The following is a 24,844-nucleotide window of genomic DNA, read 5'->3' as shown; positions in this document are numbered from 1 at the left end:
AGAACTTCTAAGGCTAAGTCACTACTGTAAAATCTTGAATATGTTGCAAAAAAAAAAAAAATGTATCTCATAGAGGATAACTATTTTTTTTTTAAAGATTTTATTTATTTATTTGTCAGAGAGAGAGACAGAGCACAAGCAGGGAGAACAGCAGAGGGAGAAGCAGGCTCCCCGCTGGGCAGGGAGTCCGATGTGGGACTCGATCCCAGGACCCTGGGATCACGACCTGAGCCGAAGGCAGCCGCTTAACCGACTGAGCCACCCAGGCATCCCGAGGATAACTATTTTAACAACATTGTAAGAGACAGGATTAAGTACCCCAATAAATAATTTCTAGCTTACAAGGGAAAATAAATTTACAAGCTATTTTTTATCTAAGATACCATCAATTGTAAGATGCACCATATATATAACTAAGAAAAAACACAGGCATTAAACTGACACAATGCTTTTATACCACGTAGGATGTTCATATTTATTGAAACGGTTTTTTAGAGTGAAGCAGATGTTTAACACATCAATCTTGTGCATACCCAAAAGAAAGTATATGAAGTTAACTGGTTAGGTTATAACTATCACCTCATATTCTGAGTCCAGCTCTTCTGAATCACTTCTCAAATCACAGCCATGGATGTCTGCTTTCGTCCACGTAAGAGCACCCGTGGGGTGATCAAACGCACTGGGGATACGGTGTTTCTTGAAAGAGTGCTCCACCACCATCTTCTGCTTAATATCAGCTGAAAGTTCTGAGCAAAATGAGGTCTGCCCCCTTAGAGATAACCCTGCTCAGCGCATGAACCGGTCACACCAGCCTCTGGTTGCTTTGAATTTTGTTTTGTCTATCCCCAGGGCTTTGGCGTTTTCTCCTGCCTTCGATCGCATTGCTTGGCGCGTGACGGGCAATGCTTTCGCACGCATCTCGCTAACAAAACGTAGTACAGCTTCATCCACCTGTGGGTATCTTCCTTTCTTAGGCCCTGTAAAGCACTTTGTTGTTGCTTTACAAGAAAATATGGAATGGCGGTCACTCCTCCAGCGCCGGATATTTGCTTCACTAATCCTGAACATTCGCCCCGCTGCCCTATTTCCATGCTTTTCTGCGTACACAATCACTTTTCGTTTCAATGCTGAATCATAGTGCAATCTTTTTGAAGACATCTTTAAATGCCAATTACACCTGACACATTTGGTACCAACAATACAGTGACGATGCTGTGACAAGCCGTTAATAAGTTCCCACCCACGCAGGCTGCAATAATTACGTCACGACCCTCTCCTGGTTCACAGTAATCATGAGACACATCCCAATTTTGGACAAGGTAAAATGTGAAAACAAAAACAAAAATACAATATACATTACAGAATTAATAAAATACGGTTTTCTCAAGCCTGTCATGTTTACCAGATTCACACCAGTGCAAGAAAATAAGCCCAGGAGCCAGAGAGTTAAGTATGTAAGTAGAAAGCTAGTGAAGCAAAAGATTATCTTTAAGATGAAATCTGCAATGGTCTGGTTTGGTTTTAATTCCCTTTATTTTCATATGGCTTACATATAAATCTTTTTCTTTTAATTGGACTTAACATCCAAGTAAAAATGTTCTTCGATCTTTTACCAAACTGCAAAGCCAGGTCATTAAAGACAGAGGCTCCCCACTGCCTTTCGTCATTCACTAGTATGGGACTAGGGCTAGGGTCAGTGGCCTTCATCAGCGGGTGCCCTCCTTTGCCGAGCAGATCTGATCCTGTATGAAGATGATGAAGTGTCTTCTTCGGTCTCAGAGCCTGACAGCTCATGATCTCCCTCCTGAGATCCTGTGTCTCCCACCAGTTCCCGCAGAAACTTGAATTTCGATAAAAAAAGGTGCCATACAAAATACCAACCTAAAAAGGGAGAAACATGAGGAAAAACTATTACACACAATATTATCAATGGAGGACATGCTAGTTAATTGTGTATGTGTCGGGGGAATATTACAAAACAGTATGTATAGTATCAATATATATGTGATTACCAATATATATTTATATAACAAACACTTACTAATCATTTACTATGGACAGGCACAAGAATAAACTCTGACATTATACAAGGAAGGCAGTAAGTTTCTGCCTTCATGGAATTTAGAATCCAAGCATGGTCTATCTACATTAAAATTATGATGACATTATGATATCTAAGTCAAAGTGCTTATTATATTAAAATCAAATTTCTGAGAGAACTTCACTAGGGAAAAAAGAAGATACTTTGCATGTCCTTGGGACAGTCATGTCTCAATGCTAATACTTACTAAAAGCAAGTCTGCTCTGATTGCAATGTGAAACCATTAAATGGCAGGGGTCAACTGCACTTCACTGAGAACTTCTGTCAGAGTGAAGCTATTCATAGTTTCTAGAAATAATACATTTTTAAAGAAAATTAATACATTTTCTTTAATTACATGATGAAAGAACAAAGCCAGACCACTAATATCTGAAGTTCAAGATTTTTAAAAATTCTGTATATTTTCATGTCAAAGTCATTAAAAAGTCTGAACTCTCCTTAAGAATAAAAATTACTAACCATGTTTTGTTTTTGCAAGGAGTTTGAAGTTCACTACATTTTAGACAGCCACGAATAAGGATCAATAAAATGAGTACACAGGATAAAACCTCTGAACCCATGACTAGTTGCTCTGAAATGTCAAGCGCATTTTAAAACAAACAAAAGTAACCACTGTAACAAAGTTTTCCAGGCTAGTGTGCTTTACTGATGCCTTCTGCTCTAAACTCTCTAGTTTAGTAGAAAAGCAATGTACCATAGCATGGTCTGATGAGTAGCAGTTTATGAAGACAAAATCCAAGCAGCTTTTCTACCCCAGCACTACACCCAATCAACATGAATGACCATTAAGGAAGTTTCTAATTCTACTTGTTTCTTTCTTGCAGTCTCTGAAGCAAAAAAAAAACAAAAGAAAAAAGACCAACATAAGCTCCTTGGTATTAAAAGACTAACTTCAGGGGTTTAACCCTATTTCTCAAGGGTTTGCTTTCCCTGAAGCTTGAGCGCTGAATGCTAACTGAACCAAGCCACAAATGTACTTCGGTCAACCGAAAGTGTGAGTAATGCACTTAACTTCATAAAATAGTATTTTCATAATATTCCAAATTAGCACACTCCCATCTTCACCCACAATTCTCTGTAAAAGTGGGCACACCAAATTAGCAGAAAGAACTCTGGAGGAGTCAGGAGCCCCAGTTCTGAGAGAAGAGTCAGAAGCTACTGTGGGAACTAAATGAGAAGGGCTCTACAGGGCCGGGAAACCATCCACATGATCAAAGCCCAGAACACTTGCATCAAACCCAAAAGAAACCCCATATCCATCAGCAGTTACTCCCCATTTCCTCCTCCCCCACCCCTGGCAACCAGTAATCAACCTTTCTGTCTCTACGGATTTGTCCATTCTGAGCATTTCATATCAATGGAATCACAATATGTAGTCTTGGGTCTGGCTTCTTCCACTGACCTATACTTTCAAGGTTCATCATCCATGTTGTTACAGGTATCACTTCATTCCCTTTTTATCACAGAATAATATTCCATTGCACGAATAGATCACATCTGGTTTAACCATTCAACAATGAATGGCCATTCGGGTAGCTTCTACTTTGGGGTTGATATAAAACAGTTTCTGCTTTTTGGCTGCAGTGACCATTTGTGTACAAGTTTTTGTAGAGACCTACTTTCATTTCTCTTGGGTATATATCTAGGAGTAAACTGCTGGATGAGGTGGTAACTTTATGCTTAACCATTTGTGAAACTGCTAAACGGTTTTCCAAAGCAGCTGCGCCACTTCACATCCCCACATTTGGAGCTGCATGAGGCTCCAAATTCTCTACATCCTCACCATGACTTTTCATTGTCCACCTTTCCCATGACAGTCACCCTAGTGGGTGTAGCACTGTGGCTTTTATTTGCATTTCCCTCGTGACTAAAGATGTTGAGCATCTTTTCACATGTTTATTGGCCACTTATATATCTTCTTTGGAGAAATATCTATTTCATTCCTTTGCCCATTTTTTAAATCACATTGTCTTTTTAATGAGTTGTAAGAGTTCTTTATACATTCTTGATACTAGACCTTTATTAGATATATGATTTCCAAATATTTCCTTCCACTCTGGGTTGTTTTTTCACTGTCTGATAATGTTATTTGAAGTACAAATGTTTTTAATTATGATGAAGCCTAATTTGTCATTTTTTTTCTGTAATGAAATCCAACTTACTGATTTTTTCTTTGGTTGCTTGTACTTTGGGTGTCATATCGTATCTAGGGAACCACTGAATAACCCAAGGTCATGAAGATTTACACCTATGTATTCCTCTAAGGGTTTTAGTTGTAGCTCTTACGTTTAGGTCTGATCTATTTTAGTTAATTTTGGTATCAGAGAGAGATTCAAATTCATTCTGCATGTGGATATCAAGTTGTTCTAAAACCATTTGTTGAAAAGGCTTCTCTTTTCCCCATTAAATTGTCTTGACACCTTTGTCAAAAATCAAATGACCTGGGCGCCTGGATGGCTCAGTCAGTTAAGCATCTGCCTTTGCTCAGGTCATGATCCTGAAGTCCCAGGATCAAGTCCCACATCCGTCTCCCTGCTCAGTGGGGAGTCTGCTTCTCCCTTTGCCCTTCACCCTGCTCATGCTCTCTCTCGTTCGCTTGCTCTCTCTTTAAACCTTTAAAAATCTTTAAGAAAAATAAAAATAAAAACAAAAACAGTTTAAAAAAATAATAAAAGGACCATAAATTGATCTATACTATCTCTATGCCAGTACCACACCATTTTGATTACAGTAGCTTTGTACTTAAGTTTTGAAATTGAGGGGCGCCTGAGTGGCTCAGTTGGTTAACTGCCTCCGGCGCAGGTCATGATCTCAGGGTCCTGGGATGGATTCCCGAGTCAGGATCCCTGCTCAGCGGGGAGTCTGCTTCTCCTTCTCCCTCTGCCCGCCCCCCACTCCTGTTCTCTCTTGTGCTCTCTCTCAAATAAATAAAATCTTTTTAAAAAGTTTTAAAACTGAGAGTTAAAGTCTACTATCTTTGTTCTTTTCAAGATCATTTTGACTCTTCTGAGTCCCTTGCATTTCCATGTAAATTTTATAATTACGCTGTTGATTTCTGCAAATAAGGCAGTGAGAATTTTGATAGGGATTATGCTGAATCTGCCGATTAATGTGGGGACCCTACACAGTTTTTTTTAGTACCTCCCTGTACTTACAAGATTTTTCCACAATAGACAAACATGACTTTGATAAATAAAAAAATCAGGAAAAACAAGTCAGAAACTAATAAGTACATCATGAATACTCTATAAACTTATGTTTTAAATATGCCAATGCCACTAATTGGCCTAAACTATTAAAGCCAGTTGATTTCAACAAATACTAAAGAAAACCGTTAACTCTTAGGTTAGTTTTGACTATCAAAGTCTTGACCTCATAAAGAACAAAGACTCCAACAGTGGCTACAAGGGTAAAATGACCATAAAGAAAAGTAGGGGAGTACTCTTCTGACTAAAAAGAGACTATGGTGAAGGGCTGGCATGCTGGAGTCCCACCATAAAATACTAGAGTGCCCCTGCAGTGATGGTTAAGAGCTGTCTCCTAGCACAGAAATCTACACAATAAGGAACTAAGGACAGCTGTGGCAGTCAGTTTGGGAAGGCACAAAAGCATTCAGATAGATCACAAACTCTTTCTCAACTTTAATGAAACGAACCGCCCCCCCTTAATTTTTTTAATCACTGCCAACAACCTATGCAAGGGATTCAATCTCAAATCAAAAAATTCAGAATGTGGTTGCCAATGAGGTGCTGAGTTCAGAGCAGTAAGTTATGGCTACTACTACCTCCATACACACAGCTAAACCACTCCGTTCCACACCTCTCCTTTGTATCCCCCAATCTGGGATAAGAAAACTTGAGAAGCATGCTCATTTTCCCTATTTGGTCGGGGTGTTCAGATATGCAAGGGTCGGGAGTGGAAGGGGAGTGTGTGGTCAGTGACACTGCTTCCCACAAAACATCGTAAAGTAGAGAAGTCCCCTGACTGAGATACAGAGTTCGTCCGCTGGGCAGCCAAAAACGAAAGGATAAACATTCACCGGGCCGGTGTTTTATGGACTAGTGTAACAACAGGGTGGGAACGCAAAGCTAAAAGAAAAATAGTGTTGATAAGAACTGCAGAGGTATTTGCTAAACTGAGGGAAGTTCAACAACCTGTTCTCCAAGTAAAATGACTCAAGTTCTAACAGCTATAATTTTTCAGAGACAGATGGCAGAAGGAAGTGGGGGAAGGAAGTTTCCATATCACAGTACCTACGATTAGTAAGATCTCATGCTTCTACAGAGTATTATTAGTCTGAACAAAGGAGGATCCTAAAAACTTCAGGCAGTTTGATTAAAAAAAAAAAATTATACACACGATCATTTATTTTAGGGAAAAAACCATTATTAAAACCCCAATGGGTATATACCAAGGAAAGCATGACACAGCAAAGAAGAAACTAAGAGAGGAACTACTACAGTGCCACATAAAGCTGCTAATAAGACAGTTACTATGTTAATTACACATTTTTTAAGTCTGGGACAGGTACTGCAAGGAAATGCTTTGCACATATAATGGCCGAACTGTCACTCAATTTAACTAAACTGTCCATTCACATACTTTTGGAAGTTGATTAATGGGGGCCCTGCTCTATTCATCTATAGTATTTTAGTTATACTGGTCTTATGATTAAAAACAAAGTAGAAAGTCATATACATAGTTCATCTCCTCTTCTTTTAATAAAGCAGCTTTTAGGTCAAGTAACAGAAACCTTGACTTATCTTCACCAAAAAGTGGGAATTTATTGTTAGCTTACAGGAGAGTAAGCTTACAGAATGCAAGGGAAGAAGTAGGTTGCTGGGACAGAACTAGAAGGCTCTTGGGAATGGATGTCATTCTCACAGCATTATTTGTTTCTCTCTACACACTTGCTTCACTTTCTTCTCAGCTTTCCTTGCACATAGCTGCTTCTTCCCTCTTCTATGGAAGACTTCTTGGTTCATAACCTCAAAAAACAAAACAAAACAAAACAAAAAACCCACCCTGGATTTCCATCCCAACTTGGGTCTAGTGTCAGCCCCAGACCAGGGTCAGTGCGCATTACCTGCGTCAGGTATGGCCAGCATGGCTGTAGGGCTACCCCGGGGAGCTAGAGGGTGATCTTAGAGATTGCAGGGGAGTGGACAGGATAGCCTAGAAAAAGAATCCAGGAAAGCTGTCTCCTCTACTTTTTTTAGCAACAGAGTCCTGGAGGATGGTCTCCACTAATGAGTCACTCAGAAACAAAACATCCCTGAGCTAGGCAGGCAATTCTTTTGTTGGATAAAGTCTAACCAAAATCTTCAATCTTCTTGCCTTGATTCCTTCAAAACCACAACACAGTGTAACCTTTAATGAATGTCCACACTGCAAGAGGTCCTCAACCTCTTGAACTCAGGAACTACTTATGGTGGGGGTGAGGTGAGATCAGATGAGGCTGGGAGTCATATTCTCCCTTTTAAGGGAAAAGAACACAAGTAAGTGTAAGGCCAGTTCAAAAGCATTTATTATCCAATGGAATGACCCTAAAGGTATATGATTACCACATTACAGCCATTCACAACAAAATCACTCCAACTGGCTACTCATCATACTCTGCTAGGAAGCTTTGAGAAATACAACTCTTGACTTCCCATATGACTAGACCAGCTCAGTTTGGACTCTGGGACCTACTGACTAACTTCTATCAGGTATGTGTTATGTATCTTTGTGGGGCAGTGGGATGAGAGGAAGAATTATCACTAAAAAAGCTACCTTTTACTGAAAAGGACTTACCCTGTACCCTGCATGCCTACAGCCAACAAGAACTCTCATGGAAGCAGAGCTCATACAATTCCTCCACTGACAACAAATGTGAAGACACCAGAAACTACTTACCTAACCTTGCTCTATGGGATGTGTGTCTCCTACCTTGTTCTGGGATTTAGTAAGAGAGAAATGGGAAAGAGGAAGGGAGAGAAGTGGGGGAGGAGAACTGTCCACAATTGTATGTATACAGAATCAGAAATTTACACCGATTGCTGAAACCAGTGCTGTAGTTTTTCATAGTTTAAAAGGCAAGTGTGTGCCTTGCTCCAGTCTCACACAGGTAATTACGCACTGTATGTCAGAAAAACTGGTGCGGAACAGTGGGTGTATATTCTGGGATAAGCAAAGGAGCACTCACCTGTGTGTGCCAATAACTAAGCATTAGTTCAAAGGATGAATTTCATGAAACACACTGTACATTGTTTTTCTCTGCAAGATAAACGTGCTGGCAGCAGAAGGGTGGTGATAGCAGATGAACCTGAGAGATGAATCAACACCATCAACACACCACAAACCCAAGGGACAGTTGTAATTATAGAGCTCTCAGTTTACAAAGTGCTTTTCTATTCAACAGCTCCTGTAATCCTCCCAATTGTCCTCTGAATTAATGAGACTAGGAATCATTATCCCCAATTTCTAGATAACAAAATAAAGGCTCAAAGTGACTCAACCATTGAAGAAGGCCAGCTAGGCAAGAGAGCAACGATTTTTAAAAGTGTATCAGATTTCTCAGATTTTCGTGGTGAAAGTATGGCTAAAACCCAAAACACTAATTAGAGAATGAGAATTTGACTTCACTACCCAAGATCTTTTCAGGTCAAAAGCCCAGCTACAGTATAATCACAAATGTTTGTCTCTGTGGAATCATTCCAACGGAGTTACATAATCCCACCTTCATGATGGCATCTAAGTGGTTAACTAATTGGCTCAATACCAATCTCAAGCTGTATAAAGCTCTTTTCCATTTTCAATCCTCTTACTGATTTTTATTTTTCTCTGAAGGTAGCTAAGGCTCACTTCTAAGATAATATATCCAAGGCCACAGACAAGACTAAGTAAAAATAGAGCCATGCTCTTCCCCTTCTTGCCACAATATTCCCTCTATGGCACACCCCTTTTGTAATGACACACTGGGTAACACTAGATGATAAGCCCCTGGAGATACCATTACTGAATCAACACCATGTTGAACCATAATAGCTCCACATCCAAAACTCTTTTATCCAACAAACAGGACATTTTTTAAGTTGCCTTTTTAAAACCTCTCCTCTTATCTTTTCTATTTTCTTCTCTCTTTGGTGACAACACACCCATAGATCCAAATATTACCTCTATGACAAATGATAAGCACATTTTCCCCCCATACTTCCCACCTTTCTTGAATCTCTGCGTAGTTCGCTTGACAGCACCTTTAAAAAATATATACATTCCACAGCTCCTCCTTCTGATTTTCTTATTTCTGTAATGGGTATTATATCCTCTCCCCAGGTCTCTGGTGAGAAATAGTTCCTTTTCAGCACATGGCCCCTCCTCTACTTTACCTCAGTGCTATATAGATTCTACCTCGGTAAACCCTCTCCCATCTGTTTGCTTCTCTCCATTCTCAGTGTCATTCTCGAGCCTGTATCAAATCCTTATTATCTGCCAACTGGATTATCAGCATAATGGCTGACAGCTCACATGCAAGTTGGAGCCACACTGCTTGGCCATGAATCCTAACTCAACAACTTACCTGCAACTTGAGCCAGTTAACCTCTATGTGCCTCAGTTTCCTCTTGCATTAAATGGAGATAATAGTACCCATTCTCAAAGGGTGACACTGGTAATAAAAGGAATACACATAACATGCTAAAGAGAATGAGTGGCACATAATAAACACATATCAAACGTTACCCATTGTCACTGTCTCCTAGGTTCCAGTCCCTTCTTCTTTCGGGCAAATGCTACAGACAAAAGGCTACTACCACTGTTACTAAGAATTTTAAGCATCACCAATACATAATTTTTACACCTTTCTACTACACTATCTCTTGAGTATAATGCTGTCTTGAGTGACTGCTTTAGCACTTCATGCTCACTTCCATCTTTCATTGCATTAATAACTAATTGTCTCTCATTCCCTCTAAGACACCAGTTTCTGAAGACAAGGAAATGTATGGTTTACCAATGTCTTTGACTTCATTCCCTAGGTCTTGAACAGTACCTGGCACAGAGCAGACCCTCAAATCAACCAGTCCCCATGCTCAGCCCCTCAACATGCAGACAAAACTACCCATGAATTTAAGGGTATAATGACTTTCACCAATTAACCCATTTCGTAGCCCTGAAGATGCCTGCTACATAATGTAGTTATAAATGGAGAACTGCTTTAAGACACTGAACAACCTTATCAACCAAGGTGACCTGACACATAAGAGTACGCTCTATTCAGTAACTATAGAAGAATCATTCTTCTCAAGTGTACAGAACATTCACCAAAATACACCATCAATCAGTCTTATTAACTTCAAGGGTAAGCCCTCTTAAATTCTACTATACAAAATATATTTTCTGACCATAACAAAATTAAACTAGAAACTGATGACAAAATGGTAATTGGGGGAAAAATTCAAATATTCAAAGTTTAAACAACATACTCCTAAATAATCCACTCCAAAGAGAAATCACAAGTGAAACTAAAAAATAGTTCGAACTGAATTACTTTTTTTTATTTAAATTAAAGTTAATCAAGATATAGTGTAGTAGTATTGATTTCAGGAACAGAATTTAGCGATTCATCACTTACATATACGTGTAACACCCAGTGCTCATCACAAGTATCCTCGTTAATGCCCATCACCTACTTATCCCATTCCCCCCACCCACCCATCCACACCTCCCCCTGAATAATTTTTTTAAATCAAAAGCAATACCCAGGACTTCTGGCGTAGCCACGGCACCTAACGCTACCACTAACCCCTCATAGCTGCTGCCTCTAGAGCTTGTGGACAAATGTACAGGATCAATAATTCACATTATGATGAAGAGTGATAAAGAAATTGTTGGCACACTTTTGGGATTTGATGACTTTGTCCGTATGGTACTGGAGGATGTCACTGAGTTTGAAATCACACCAGAAGGAAGAAGGATCACTAAATTTGATCAAATTTTGCTAAATGGAAATAATATAACAATGCTGGTTCCTGGAGGTCCTGAAGTATGAATGGATTTCCTTGACTTACTCTGTTTTGTCCTATAATAGCAAAATAGAAAAAAATTTTTTAACCTTTTAATGTTTGGATTCTGTAAAGCTAAGTTTCCCGTTAAAGGGGAAATATTTTGAAGATGCACTGTAAATGCTCATTTTTTAACTTAATCATTATTATCTTGGAAAAAGAACAGTTTGTTCTTCGAAGACTAAAATAAAAATGTTTTCAGTTAAAAAACAAAAGAGAAAAGCAATACCCACAAAGAAATTTATTAACTTTTTTTTTAAAAAGGAAGGCCCAAAATCAATAGTCTAAGCTTCCACCATGAGAAACTAGAAAAGAAGTACAAATTAAACTCAAAATAAGTAGAAGAAAATAAAGATAAAAACATAAAGCAATGAAACAGAATATGGATGAATAATAAAGGGGAAAAAAACCCACAATGAAACCAAAGTTGATTCTTCAAAATGATCAATATAATGTATAAACCTCCTGCCAAACTGATCATGTGAAAAAAAAAAGAGACACAAATAAGGAATGAAAGAGAAGACATCACCATAGATCCTACAGATATTAAAAGGATAATGAGAATATTATAAACTTTATTCTGGTAAATTACACAATTCAGATTAGAGTGCTTAAAAAGCACAAAATATGAAAGCTCACAAAAGAAGAAATAGATAACTAAAATAGCCCAACATGTAGTAAAGAAACTGAATTTGTAGTTAAAACCTTCTCCAAAAGAAAAGTCCTGGCCCAGATTAATTCTACCACACATTTAAGAAAAAGTATATGAACTATGGCAGACACAGCTTAGTAACCTCAATGAGTCAGGCCATGTGTAAGTAACTCTTGTGTGACCTGTCCCCTTGAGGGTGTATGGAACCTGTGATCCACTTCCAACCAATAGAATTCAGCAAGGGTGATGGGACAGGTTATATGATAAAGGTAAAAGGATTTTGCAGATACAATTAAGGAATCCATCAGTTGATTCTGAGTTACTGAAAAGGGAAATTACCATAGGTGGATCCAACTCAATTAAGTGTAAATCATTAAAAGAGAGACTTAGACAGTCCTTGGTATCACAGAGATTCTCCTGCTGACTTAAAGCAGCAAGCCACTGTTAAGTCCTACAGTCAGTCACAAGGAACTGAACTCCACCAGCCGTCCTAAGAGGCGGGCTAACACCCTGAATGCACTGTGAGATGGAGAATAGAGGACCCAGCTAAAGCCATACCCAGACTCCTAACCTGCAGAAACTGTGAGCTAATAATTATATGTTGTCGGAAGTTGTTAAGTTTGTGGTAATTTGTTATGCAGCAATAGAAAACTAATATCGTAATTCTAAGCAAACTCTTCAAAGAAATAAAAAAGGAATAGTCCCAACTCACTTTTGATGAGGTGTTGCATGATCCTTATGACAAAGCCAGATAAAAGCATTTAAGAAAGCTACTAATACTCCTCATGAATGTAAATGGAAAAACCTCAAATATTTAGTAAATCAAACCCTGCAATACATAAAAACGATAACCCATCAACATATAAAAAGGGCATATCTGAGGAATGTGGGGTTGTTTTAACATTCAAAACTCAATGTAATACACCATATAAAGAGACTTAAAAACGCCATGACTATCTCAATGCAGAAAAAGCATTTGAAAAGAAATCCAACATCCATTGCTGATTTTTTAAAATATTTCATAGTAGGAATAGAAGGAACTTTTCTTTTCTAGCCTGATAAAGAATATCTACAAACTCAGCTAACATTAAACTGAACAGTGAAAGACTGTGTTTCTCAAAGATCAAGGAGAAAGATCTGCTCTCACCCCCTTCTTTCAATGCTACACTGGAGGTACAATGAGGCAAAAACTTAAAAGACACATCCTGGAAGGAATAGGTAAAACAATCATTGGCAGTTAGTATGAACCTCTGGGTAGAAAATTCTATGGAATTTACAAAAAAATAAAGGTAGTAAGTGAATTTTGCAGTTCTGTAGAATATACTGCCAATATACAAAAATCATCTGAATTTCTATATATCTGCAGCAAACATTAAATGAGTACCATGCACAATAGCATCAAAACTATGAAACCTTTACAGTTAAATTTGACAAAATTAGTGCAAGAACTGTATTATATACTGAAATACATAAAATGTTGCTGAGAGAAATTAAAGCCCCCCCCCCCCAAAAAGAATAAAGAGATACAATATGGTCATGGATTGTTAACATTAAGATGTCTATTCTCTCCAAATTCAATAGATCTATTTTAACAAGCTGATTCTGAAGCTTATAAAGAAATGCAAAGGATCTAAAATAGTAAACATTTTGAAAAGAATAACACTGCATAACCTACACAATTGGTGTCAATGGAACAGAATAGTCCAGAAATAAACCTATATATATATATATGAGATATATATATCATATGAGATATATATCATATATATATCTCATATATATATATCTCATATATATGAGATCAATTGATTTTCTTTTTTTTTTTTTTAAAGATTTTATTTATTTATTTGAGAGAGAGAGAATGAGAGACAGAGAGCATGATGGGGAGGAGGGTCAGAGGGAGAAGCAGACTCCCTGCCGAGCAGGGAGCCCGATGCGGGACTCGATCCTGGGACTCCAGGATCATGACCTGAGCCGAAGGTAGTCGCTTAACCAACTGAGCCACCCAGGTGCCCGAGATCAATTGATTTTCAACAACTGCCTTCAATAAATGATGCTAAAACTACCCTTATGTAAAAAAGAACCCTGGATCCTTAACTTAAACCAAACACAAAAAATTACTTCAAAGAAAGTATTTATAAAACATGTATCTGATAAGAGACTGTACCCAAAATACATTAGAATTGTTACAACTTGATAATAAAAAGACAATGAAATTTCTTAAGTGGACAAAAAATTTAAACAGACGCTTGACAAAATGGCTGTTGGCAATGGAAAACACATTTGGCAATTTCTTATAAAGCTACCCAAGAGAAATGAGAACCTATATCCCCACCAAGACTTGTAAATGAATGCTAATAATAGTAGTAATACTTGTAATAGCCCGGGCTCCCTGCTCAGCCAGGAGACTGCTTCTCCCTCTCCCACTCCCCCTGCTTGTGTTCCCTCTCTCGCTGTGTCTCTGTCAAATAAATAAAATCTTAAAAAAGGGGCGGGGGGCGCCTGGGTGGCTCAGTCGTTAAGCCTTCAGCTCAGGTCATGCTCCCACGGTCCTGGGATCAAGCCCCTCATTGGGCTCCCTGCTCCACGGGAAACCTGCTTCTCCCTCTCCCATTCCCCCTGTTTGTGTTCCCTCTCTCACTGTGTATCTCTCTGTCAAATAAATAAAAGCTTTAAAAAAAAAAAAATACTTGTAACAGCCCAAAACTGGAAACTCTAATAGTTATCAATAAGCAACTGGATTAACAAGCTGTGGTATATCCATCCAGTGGAATATTATCCATCAATTAAAAAAATGAATCACTGATACATACAACAACACAGATGGATTTCAAAAGCATTATGCTAAGTGAAAGAAGTCAAACACAAAAGATTTGCTGCATGATTCCACTTACATTAAATTCTAGAAAAGGTAAAATTATGGTTATGGGAAGCAGTGCAATTGTTGCAAGGGCTTGAGGACTTACTACAAAAGGCCATGAGAATCTTCTGGAGTGATCAAAATGTTCTGTATCTTGATTGTGGTGGTGGTCACACCACTACACACATTTGCTAAAACTCATCAAATTTTGTACTTTCTCTTCACACTTTTTTGTGATCATTTTGAAATGTATGTTATCCATGTTAAACTAAGGACAGTTTATAAACTACTTCTAAGACCAGGTTTAATCTTCGAAAAACTATTTTCCACACATCAGTTAATTCCTATTTCTTCACTTGTACCTCAATGTGAGCTAGATAAGCAGATATGTATTGATCTTCAGTATTCCCAGATTGTTATTTGCATTTGTTTGATGGCTAAAATTAAGAGGTTGCACGCACTGTTCAAGACATACAGCTAGTAAGTGGCAGTGCTGGTCGTCTGTAAAGCTAGATCCGCCAGAGTCCTTGTGTGGCACAGTAGGAACCCAGGACTGGGCACTAGACAAGGCCTGCAAATTTCAGTCTATCCATGGTCTGTTAAGCCAGGTTGAACTAGGGAGCACAACCAAGCCAACCCCTGGAGAAGGGAGAATCTGCACACCAAGACAACTATTTCTCTCTCATGCAGGCCCACAGTGATACTCTCCTATGACCTAAAAACTTCAATCTCAAATACTCTTTAGATACAGGGGCAGGTAGAGCCGACAGAAGTGGCATCACTGTTTTTGGGTCAGGCTACAATCAGACCAACACCACTCTCAGCCCCTACACACCAACCCTTAACACTAACTTACCTGGTTTCCTTGCTTCTAGCCTCCCACTCCTCACACTATATCTAGGACAGCCTACAAAATGCTAAGTTCCTGCTAAAAACTCTTAGACAGCTCCACTACTGCCTATCAGAAAGCATAAATTCTGCAGGAGATGCCTATAAAATGCCACAATCTGGGTGCTTCCTGCCTCCATCTATAACCTCAGCCAATTCTTCAAGGACTGAATCATTCATTTGAATATTCATGGAGTACCTACTATGTTCCAAATACCATCCTTAGTGGGACATATTTGCCCCCAAGGAAGAACTCTAGGCAAAAATAAAGCATTGTAAGGGAAAAGGGAGCAGGTGTGTGGGAGACTCATGTCTTACGGAGAGGTCAGTGAATCCTCAATGACAACTGGAATGACAGTGACTAAGTTGCCATTTACTGAGATGGAGAAGGCCCCAAGATCAAGAATGTGGCTTTAGGTATGCTTATTATACTCATTCTTCAAGAGTGTTTATGACCCCATCTCCAGGCCCTCTCCCTCCCTGGAGGTCAGGGGGTGTAGCTGAAACTTCCCATTCTCTAATCCCAGTTAGTCTTTTTAGTGACTAGCTTTTGCCCTCAAATCACCTAGGGGCCCCACCCTGAGCAGAAATTCAGGCATGGTCCAAAAAGGCTTGCTATGAATAAAAGAAGATGCTATCACTCAATAAATTCTACGGGTTTGGAAAACTTTTTGCCAGAAACGTGGGACAAAGACCAAATATAGTATTATCCCACTGAGATGAACTCAATACTGGATGATTGCTCCTGGAGCCATGGGCAAAAAAAGTTTGTTTCTGTTTGAAAGAAAGGTAATTATATCATAAAGGCCACATACAAAAAGTCCACAGTGAGTATCATTCTCAATGGGGAAAAACAGAACTTCTCCCCTAAGGTCAGCAACACAACAAGGATGTCCACTCTCACCACTGCTGTTCAACATAGTACTGGAAGTCCTAGCCTAAGCAATCAGACAACAAAAAGAAATAAAAGGCATCCGAATCAGCAAAGAAGTCAAAGTCACTCTTCACAGATAACATGATACTCTATGGGGAAAACCCAAATTGCTAGAACTCATACAGGAATTCAGAAAGTGGCAGGATACAAAATTAAGGAGTTGATCCCATTTACAATTGCACCCAAAACCATAAGATATCTAGGAATAAGCCTAACCAAAGAGGCAAATGATCTGTACTCAGAAAACTATAGAACACTCATGAAAGAAACTGAGGAAGACACAAAGAAATGGAAAAACATTTCATGTTCATGGATTGGAAAAACAAATATTGTTAAAATGTCTATGCTACCCAGAGCAATCTACACATTTAATGCAAATCCCTATCAAAATACCATCCACTTTTTTCAAAGAAATGGAACAAATAATCCTAAAATTTGTATGGAACCAGAAAAGACCCCGAATAGCCAGAGGAATGTTGAAAAAGAAAAGCAAAGCTGGCGGCATCACAATTCCGGACTTCCAGCTCTATTACAAAGCTGTCATCATCAAGACAGCATGGTACTGGCACAAAAACAGACACATAGATCAATGGAACAGATTAGGGAGACCAGAAATGGACCCTCAACTCTATGGTCAACTCAAGGAGTTGTTTTAGGTGAAGATTCTGAGCTCTATGAAACAAGAAAAAGGAGTAGAGTCATGTATGTGAAACTGGAGCTTGGAAGCATAGGTTTTACTAAAGTTACCTTGTATGAGTGTCTTCCGTATTGGAGTATAAGGTCCTCAAGAACATGGATTATGCTTTGTTAATTTTTGGATACCCATGAGCACTGCCACAGCACGTGAACATGAGAGTTTGTTGAGTGTATTTTGAGTAATATAAGAGTTATCCATCTTGAGACAACCTTGGTTTGTACCACACTTAAGACTCATTTGTAATTTGTAATGAATTGAATAATTTGTATTCAGGAATCTTTCTTCATTCTTCAAATATGAGGGCCTACTATATGTCAGGTGCTACTCTAAAATCCAAGGATAGAGCAGTGAACTAGCCAAACAAGGTCCCTGTCTTCATGGAGCTTATACTCTAACGGGGGAAAAAAAACACATAAAATAGCTCATTTCAGAAAGGCCTAAGTGCTCAGAAAACGAAGAGTCAGTGAGATAAAGAGTAACTGGATGAGTTACCCTAGGTGGACAGGGCAGTTGATGTGAAACCTGACTGAAGAAGAACTAGTCATGTGAACAGCCAGAGGAAGACTGAGGGCAAAGGCCCTGGGGAGAGTACAAGGTTGGCCTGCTGGTGGAACGATGAGAGTAGTGGGGAGGAAAATGGAGAGATGAGTGGAGATGCAGGAGGGGCTATATCACTCAGATCCCATTGTATTTCAAGGGAAATGGGAAGCCACTGGAGGATGGGTTTTAAGCAAGAAGTGACATTTTTAAAAGAGTGGTAAATGATCTAGCAGTACAAAGGAAACAAAAATCTGGATGGCAGGAAAAAGGGATAGCAACTGGAGCCAAAATTCAATCTAGAACTATGGAAAAGATCCGGACTTGGGGCGGGAAGAAGGAAGGACTGAGGAAGGAAGAAAAAAGGATGGGATGAAAGTCTATTTACAAAACTGTCATGCAGGCAGCCAAGCTTATAACACCCAAGCAGAAAATGAGAGGATTCTCCTCTGAAAAGATGGAATGCCCAGAGAAGAGATCTCCAGATACTAACCATTGGGGTTTCTCCCAGGGAAGTGGCCAACTTGTTGCCCAGAACTGACACTGAGAATTTATTACCATCTTTTACTTCCTCACCCTTAAATATGAATACAGAACAGAGCACTGGCCATTTGTAAAAATCTTTAATCACAGAGTCCAAAGCAAACCATAAAAAAATACATGGAAGAAACAAAGGCAACTGCGCAGGGAGAAGAAAAACACCTTACTAAAAACTACAGCTGACGCTTATTAAACAACACAGGTTTGAACTGTGTGGGTCCATTTATAGACAGAATTTTTTAATAAATATAGTACAGTACTATAAATATATTTTCTCTTATGACTTTCTTAATAACATTTTCTTTTCCACTTTATTGCAAGAATACAGTGTATGCCAATATACAAGGTATGTGTTAACTATGTTCTCAATAAGGCTTCCAGTCAACAGGAGACTATTAGTAGTTAAGTTTTTAAGGAGTCAAAAGTTACCCACAGATTTTCAACTGTGCAGGGGTTGGCGTCCCAACCCCCATGTTATTGAAGGGTCAACTGTATAACTAATATGCTTATAGAGATAACATATTACATAATGTAAAACAGATGCTGGCAAAGCAATCAGAAAACAAGAAAGTTCTGAAATTAAAAACATAAGAGAAGATAAAACCCAAAACATATTCCAGAAGGGAGAGGAGAAATGACAGAAAATAGGAGATAAACAGGTAATACCAGGAAAATCAGCCCATGAGGTCCAACATGCAACTAACAGTAGTTTTTTTTTCATTGAAAGGGCCCAGGAAAACAGAAGGAAGAGAAATATACCAAGGCATACCATTAAGCCATTTCAGAATAACAATAGAAAAAACTACCAGAAAGCATCTAGAAAGAGAAATCAAGTTACTTATAAGGACAAAGAAACAGAAGGCATTAGATTTCTTAAAATCAGGCCTAGGAAGCCAGACTTCAGTGAAGTTATCATTTTTAAATTCTGGATGAAAATTACCTATCACTTGAACAAATTATCAATCAAGTATAAGGGTAGATTTTTCTAGAAACTCTGACATCAATAAAAGACATTTTGACAGGGCGCCTGGGTGGCTCAGTTGGTTAAGCAACTGCCTTCAGCTCAGGTCATGATCCTGGAGTCCCTGGATCAAGTCCCGCATCGGGCTCCCTGCTCGGCAGGGAGTCTGCTTCTGCCTCTCACCCTCCCCCCTCTCATGTGCTTGCTCTCTCTCATTCTCTTTCTCAAATAAATAAATAAAATCTTTAAAAAAAAAAAAAAGACATTTTGACATCAGTGAAAGACATTTTCAGGCAGGCATTAGCTCAAAAAATTATCTTTCATGCATTCTCCCTCAGAAAGCTACCAGAAAATGTGCTCCTGCAATACAAGATTATAAACTGAGCAAGATGATGACATGAGATCCAGAAACAGGGTCTACAGCAGAGAAAAGTGAACGGCAGGCCGAGCAGGAAGGAGAGCTCTGGGATTGGGTGGGGAAGTGGGGTCAGGGGATAATAACGGGCACATACAAAAAAGTAATACTGGGTAAATTAAAAAGGCAACTGTTAACTTAAAGAGAAATGAAGAACCACGTAAGAAAGTAAGTGTAATCAAGTTACACTGACCAGCAGGGACTATTTACACAGTTAAAATATTAAATCCCGGGGCGCCTGGTGGTAACAGTCAGTTAAGCGGTCCAACTAGCAATTTCAGCTCAGATCATGATCTGAGGGTTATGAGATGGAGCCTCAGATGGGCTCCGCGCTGAGCGTGGAACCTGCTTAAGATTCTCTCTTTCCCTCTGCCGGCGGCCCCCCCACCCCCATTAAAAAAAAAAGTAAAATATAAATCTTGACTCTCAAATGAATCAAAAGTTGTCATTACTAATGACATGCAAGTAAAGAACTGGGGACTCCACCATGGTTAACAAATAATGTCTAAAGTTGCAAAACCAAGAACTAGCTATGAATAAATTATTTACGAATATGGAAGTAAATAACTAGGGGAAACAGTGGAGCCGAGGGCTGAAGGGAACTACTTTATGCCTTTAGTACTATCAACTTTTGAAACTTTCTTTTGTTAAAAACATTTGAGAAAACACGGTCTTAATACAAGAGTGGATTATAAATGATGTGGTTTTGGAATACAGGTGAGGTTCAGCGGGGTGAGGGCCGGAGCCACCAGCCAAGAAAGAATTCTTGAGACTCACTGGTGCAAAAAGGTGGTTTTATTAAAGCCCAGGGACAGGGCCTGAGGACAGAAAGAGCTGCACTGGGGTAATCTATAGGGTTGGGGGAGGTAAGGAAAAAGGGAGGTTTTCAAAGAACTTTCATATGCTAAAGAGGACCTACAGGATACCAAAGGCCTTGCCACTGTCAAGTTAAGCTTGTTTTCCCCTCTAGCAAGGTATTAACATTAAGATCATTGGGAGCTTCCTGAAAGAATGTCACACTTATCCCACCCAGGAGTGGGGGGGGGGGGGCGGGGAGGTTGCAGGATGTCAGCTTATGCTTTATCTTCAGCTAGCCTTCTGCTCCTTCATCATAAAGAAAAGAGGGGGTCAGCACTGGATATTGGATGTAATTACTAAATCACCAAATCCTAAACCTGAAGCTAATATTACACTGCATCTTTACTAACTGGAATTTAAATAAAAACTTGGAAGAAAAAAATAAATAAATAAAATGTTATTTAATTGGAAAAAAAAGAAAAGAGGGGGTCAAAAGATACTAGTTAAGAAACCAATGCAAGCCAAAGATGAGGACGATGGTGGTGATCACAGACGTAGAGAACGTATTTCAGATTTCTTAAAAGACATAAAACTGAAGTCATTTCCAGATAGAGCTGGTATTTGTAAGGGAAGAGGGATGGGACAAAAGGAAAGGACAAAACCAAAGATGACACCCACATCCTTGGCTGCTGGTAACATCTGAGACAGGAAGGGGGCAGGGGGGAAAACAGGTGACAGAAATCAAGAGTTCTGTTTTAGGTATATTAAGTTTGAGATGCTTTTTAGATCTCCAAGTGGGGCTATCAAGAAAAAATGGTTGATTCATGAGCCTGGAGTGCAGGAGAAAAGTTGAGGGCCAGAGATGTCAATTTGAGTCATTAGTTACAGTTAATATTTAAATCTCTATGGCTGGATAAGATACCATGCAGAGAGAACAGAAGGAAAGGGAATAGAAATATACATTTGTACTATAATATGTCATAGAAATACAGAAAATAACTGTATCTCATGGAGTAAGGACAAGTACTAGTCCATAAAATTTTTATTTCAGAGACAGAAAGAGGACAGATAGATGTATAAATAAGCTGATGTATGTAATTTATATACTTTGAATGTACTGGGAATAATGTAAAATGTATTTCCTATCAAAGACTGTGATCCAAAAACATTTAATAGGAAACTCTAGTGGGGGGTGCCTGGGTGGCTCAGTCGGTTAAGGGTCTGACTCTTGGTTTTGGCTCAGGTCATCATCTCAGGGTCATGGGATCCAGCCTCATGTCGGGCTCCATGCTCAGTGGAGTCTGCTTCTCTCCCTCTCCATCTGCCCCTCCCCTCACACTTTCTCCCTCTCTCCCTCTGTCTCAAATAAGTAAATAATTTTTTTTTTAAGATTTTATTTATTTATTCATGAGAGACAGAGAGAGAGAGAGAAAGAGAAGCCCAGGGAGAAGCAGGCTTCCCGCTGAGCAGGGAGCCCGATGCAGGACTCAATCCCAGGACCCTGGGATCATGACCTGAGCTGAAGGCAGACGCTTAACCATCTGAGCCACCCAGGTGCCCTGTAAATAAAATTTTTTTAAATAAATAAATAAATTCTAAGGGATGAGAAGCCAGGAAAAGATAAACAATTAGGCACTATGGTAGGAAGGACACTGAAAATACAGTGTACAAAAGCTAAGAGAAATATTTCATAAAAGGAATGCTTACCTGTATAGAATGAGTATGAGAGGTTAAATACAATTAAGACTAAGTGACCATGGACTTGGAAATATGGAGGCCATTTGTTACTGACCTTGACAAGGGCCACTTCAGTGAATGGTTAAAGTGGAAAACATTGTAGCATGGATGAGAGGCAAGAAAGTACACACAACCAATACACACAAGAGAAAGAAAATCTCCCGAAGAACCTGAAATTTCAAAGTCGGCATTCACTGTGTTAAAGAGCCAGTCAGTTCTACAATAAAGCAGGTGATGAGTTTCTCAGGGCGGACTCATGTCACAGGTTTCTAATCTCCAATTTGACTGTATTTGGATAGGTCCTTTAAGAGTTAATTAAGGTTGTAAGAATTCATAAGGGTGAGGCCCTAATCCAGTATGACTGGCACTCTTTTTAGAAAAGATTAGGGCACAGGCACACATAGAGGAAGACCAGATGAGGACCCAGGGAGAGGACAGCCATCTTCAAGGCCAGGAGAGGGACCTCAGAAGAAATCAACCTTGCTGACACCTTGCTCTTAGACTTCTAGCCTCCAGAACTGTGGAGACATACATTTCTGTTGTTTAATGTCTGTGGTATTTTGTTGCAGCATCCTTGCAAACTAATACAATGCCTGAGATTCTCCAGACTCAAGCCTAGCTGGATCCTTCCCTTCTCTCCCCAAGCCCCAGGCCCACCCTACTCAAAACATGAAACTACTCCATCATTAGCTCTCCCAACAAAACAGTGCTTGAATTACTTTCTTCATAAAGCTATTAGTTCTGGACCACTCCAATCAAAATAAGATGTTCTTTTACTTACCATACCTCACCTCTCATGCCAAAATACTTTCTGAAACCAAAGGCAAGACATTTTTAGAAAAATGAGTAAAATCAAAGTTAACTAGCTATTGGGAGATGAGAGAACAAGTAAGATGTAAGTAGCAATGGGGAATTTTGATGCCCCAAAGGCAAGTCTGGCAAATATTCTATGCAAGGTTTTGTAGGGTCTACATGCCACACACATCCCCACCTCCAAGCAGCTCGCATCTTGGGATTAGAAAGAAAGCATATGCTTTCCTCCTTCCTCGCACGCAAACAAATCACACAGATCTGGTTTTCCTTACTTCCAGAATCTAATGTGTCTACAATTAGCCCCAAATCCTGCCATCACAAGCAGGAAATGGAGAAAGGCTTTTCAATTGTTTTGTTACCAGAAAAGAAAGGCTGTTAACTCTGGTTCCTTCCAATGGCAAGAAAATTAAAAATATACATATAAGTATGTAAATACAAATACAAATATATACATTTGCAAAAGTGCACACCATCTTCTCCAAACACAGCTGATACTGAGCAGTGAGTACATTAACCATGAAATGAATAAGACCTATAGCATTTATTTTTATTTCTGACAAATTACTGCATCAACCTGAACCATCCTTCAATAGATTGGAATTATGAAAAATGAAACTCACTGACACCTGGTTCTCAATACTTCCCAAATTTTCACAATCGCTCAGCCACTTTGCTAAGGGACCTGTGGTTATCAGTTACTGTATATAAAGAGATCAAGATCTCAAATTGGGCTACTATTACCCTGAGAAGAAAGTTTTACATCCTCCCATCCCGAGAAAGAAAAAACATCACAGCAAACAAAATAGCACCATTATTACAAAACTGAAAGTTAGGTTACCTGACCCTGGAAGTTTAATATAGCCGGTGTTTTTTAAGTTCTGCCTAGCCTCAACATTTCTGTCTGGAATTCAGTTTAAGCCTGAACTCGAAGTAAACAATTTCCTGAGTGCTTCATACCCAATTCTGTCCCTACTCCTGATTAAATGAAGGTAGGGAAACCTCTCGTTATCATTAGGGTCAGAACCTCTGAAAAAGGAAAAGGAGTAACCAATCACTTCACCTTCGAATACAGGCCAAGGTTAAAAATCTGGGCAGAGAGTGGTTAAGAATGGCAATCAAGAGCAGACGGTGCGCGTGAAGCAGTATCTGGTTTACCCCTGAGTCAGGATGCCCAGCCCTGGATCCTGCTCCTTCCCTCTCCAGGATGCCGGCGGGCCTCTCCTGGGGCAGGCGCACGTCTCCCCTGACTCAGTCCTTAGAGCTAGGTGGACAGCAGATGATTTTAAGACACTTGTCCATCCACGCCATTTAAAAAAAAAAAAAACACAGACAAAACAAGTGAGCACCCCGAGTCGCGCCGGCGTGTGTACTCCCGTGTGGAACTGCCCCGCGGCGGATGCCCCACTCACCGCACACCATCAGCAGCAGCACGATCAGCAGCGTGGCCACGAACACCAGCAGGGTCAGCCCGACGTTGTGCCACATCTTGGGGGGAGGACGGCGGTCGGCGCCTAGCTGCGGAGCGGCGGGCGCGGGCGGGCCGGTGGCGCGTGCTGGGCTTCAGCGGCGGGCGCCGGGGGCTGCGGATCGCCGGGACGACAAGAGCGGCGGGCGCCCCTCGGCAGCGCCCCCCGGGGGCGGAGCGGGGCGGTGCGGGGGCGTGCACCGCGGCCGGCCCGCTCGGCGGACCCTCCTTTGCTCCCCGGCCCGCGGAGCGCGCGGCAAGGCGCGACGCAGGGCTCCCCTACCCCCTCATCGTTCCGGGGAGCCGGGGACGCGCCGCCCTGAGACCCCGGCGACAGCCGGATGTGCTTCCATGGCGGACGCCGCGCGCCCGTGGACAGGAGAGAGGGCGAGCACAGGGACG

At 40.1% G+C, this 24,844-nt stretch overlaps 1 protein-coding gene and 1 pseudogene across 1 annotated transcript; one reads left to right on the top strand and one right to left on the bottom strand.

The window, feature by feature from the left end:
- Positions 1–232: 232 nt before the first annotated feature.
- SMIM13 (small integral membrane protein 13) lies at positions 233–24,844 on the bottom strand. Its single transcript, XM_021697025.1, has 2 exons — positions 24,387–24,844; positions 233–1,881 (listed from the first exon to the last, which is right to left on the bottom strand). The coding sequence occupies exons 1-2, from the start codon at positions 24,460–24,462 to the stop codon at positions 1,694–1,696; spliced, it is 264 nt and encodes an 87-aa protein (XP_021552700.1). The 5' UTR covers positions 24,463–24,844; the 3' UTR covers positions 233–1,693.
- Positions 10,286–11,132, top strand: LOC110586893 (annotated as a pseudogene).

The sequence above is a fragment of the Neomonachus schauinslandi genome, chromosome 8 (genome assembly GCF_002201575.2).
Source record: "Neomonachus schauinslandi chromosome 8, ASM220157v2, whole genome shotgun sequence".
Classification (NCBI taxonomy): Eukaryota; Metazoa; Chordata; class Mammalia; order Carnivora; family Phocidae; genus Neomonachus; species Neomonachus schauinslandi.
This window is presented reverse-complemented; position numbering and strand designations above follow the sequence as displayed.

Excerpts from the sequence above, each read along its gene's own strand:
- SMIM13 (XM_021697025.1), bottom strand. The coding sequence starts at position 24,462 with ATGTGGCACAACGTCGGGCTGACCCTGCTGGTGTTCGTGGCCACGCTG. Across the intron at positions 1,882-24,386 it reads GCTGCTGCTGATGGTGTGCG|GTTGGTATTTTGTATGGCAC; the intron begins GTGAGTGGGGCA and ends CTCCCTTTTTAG.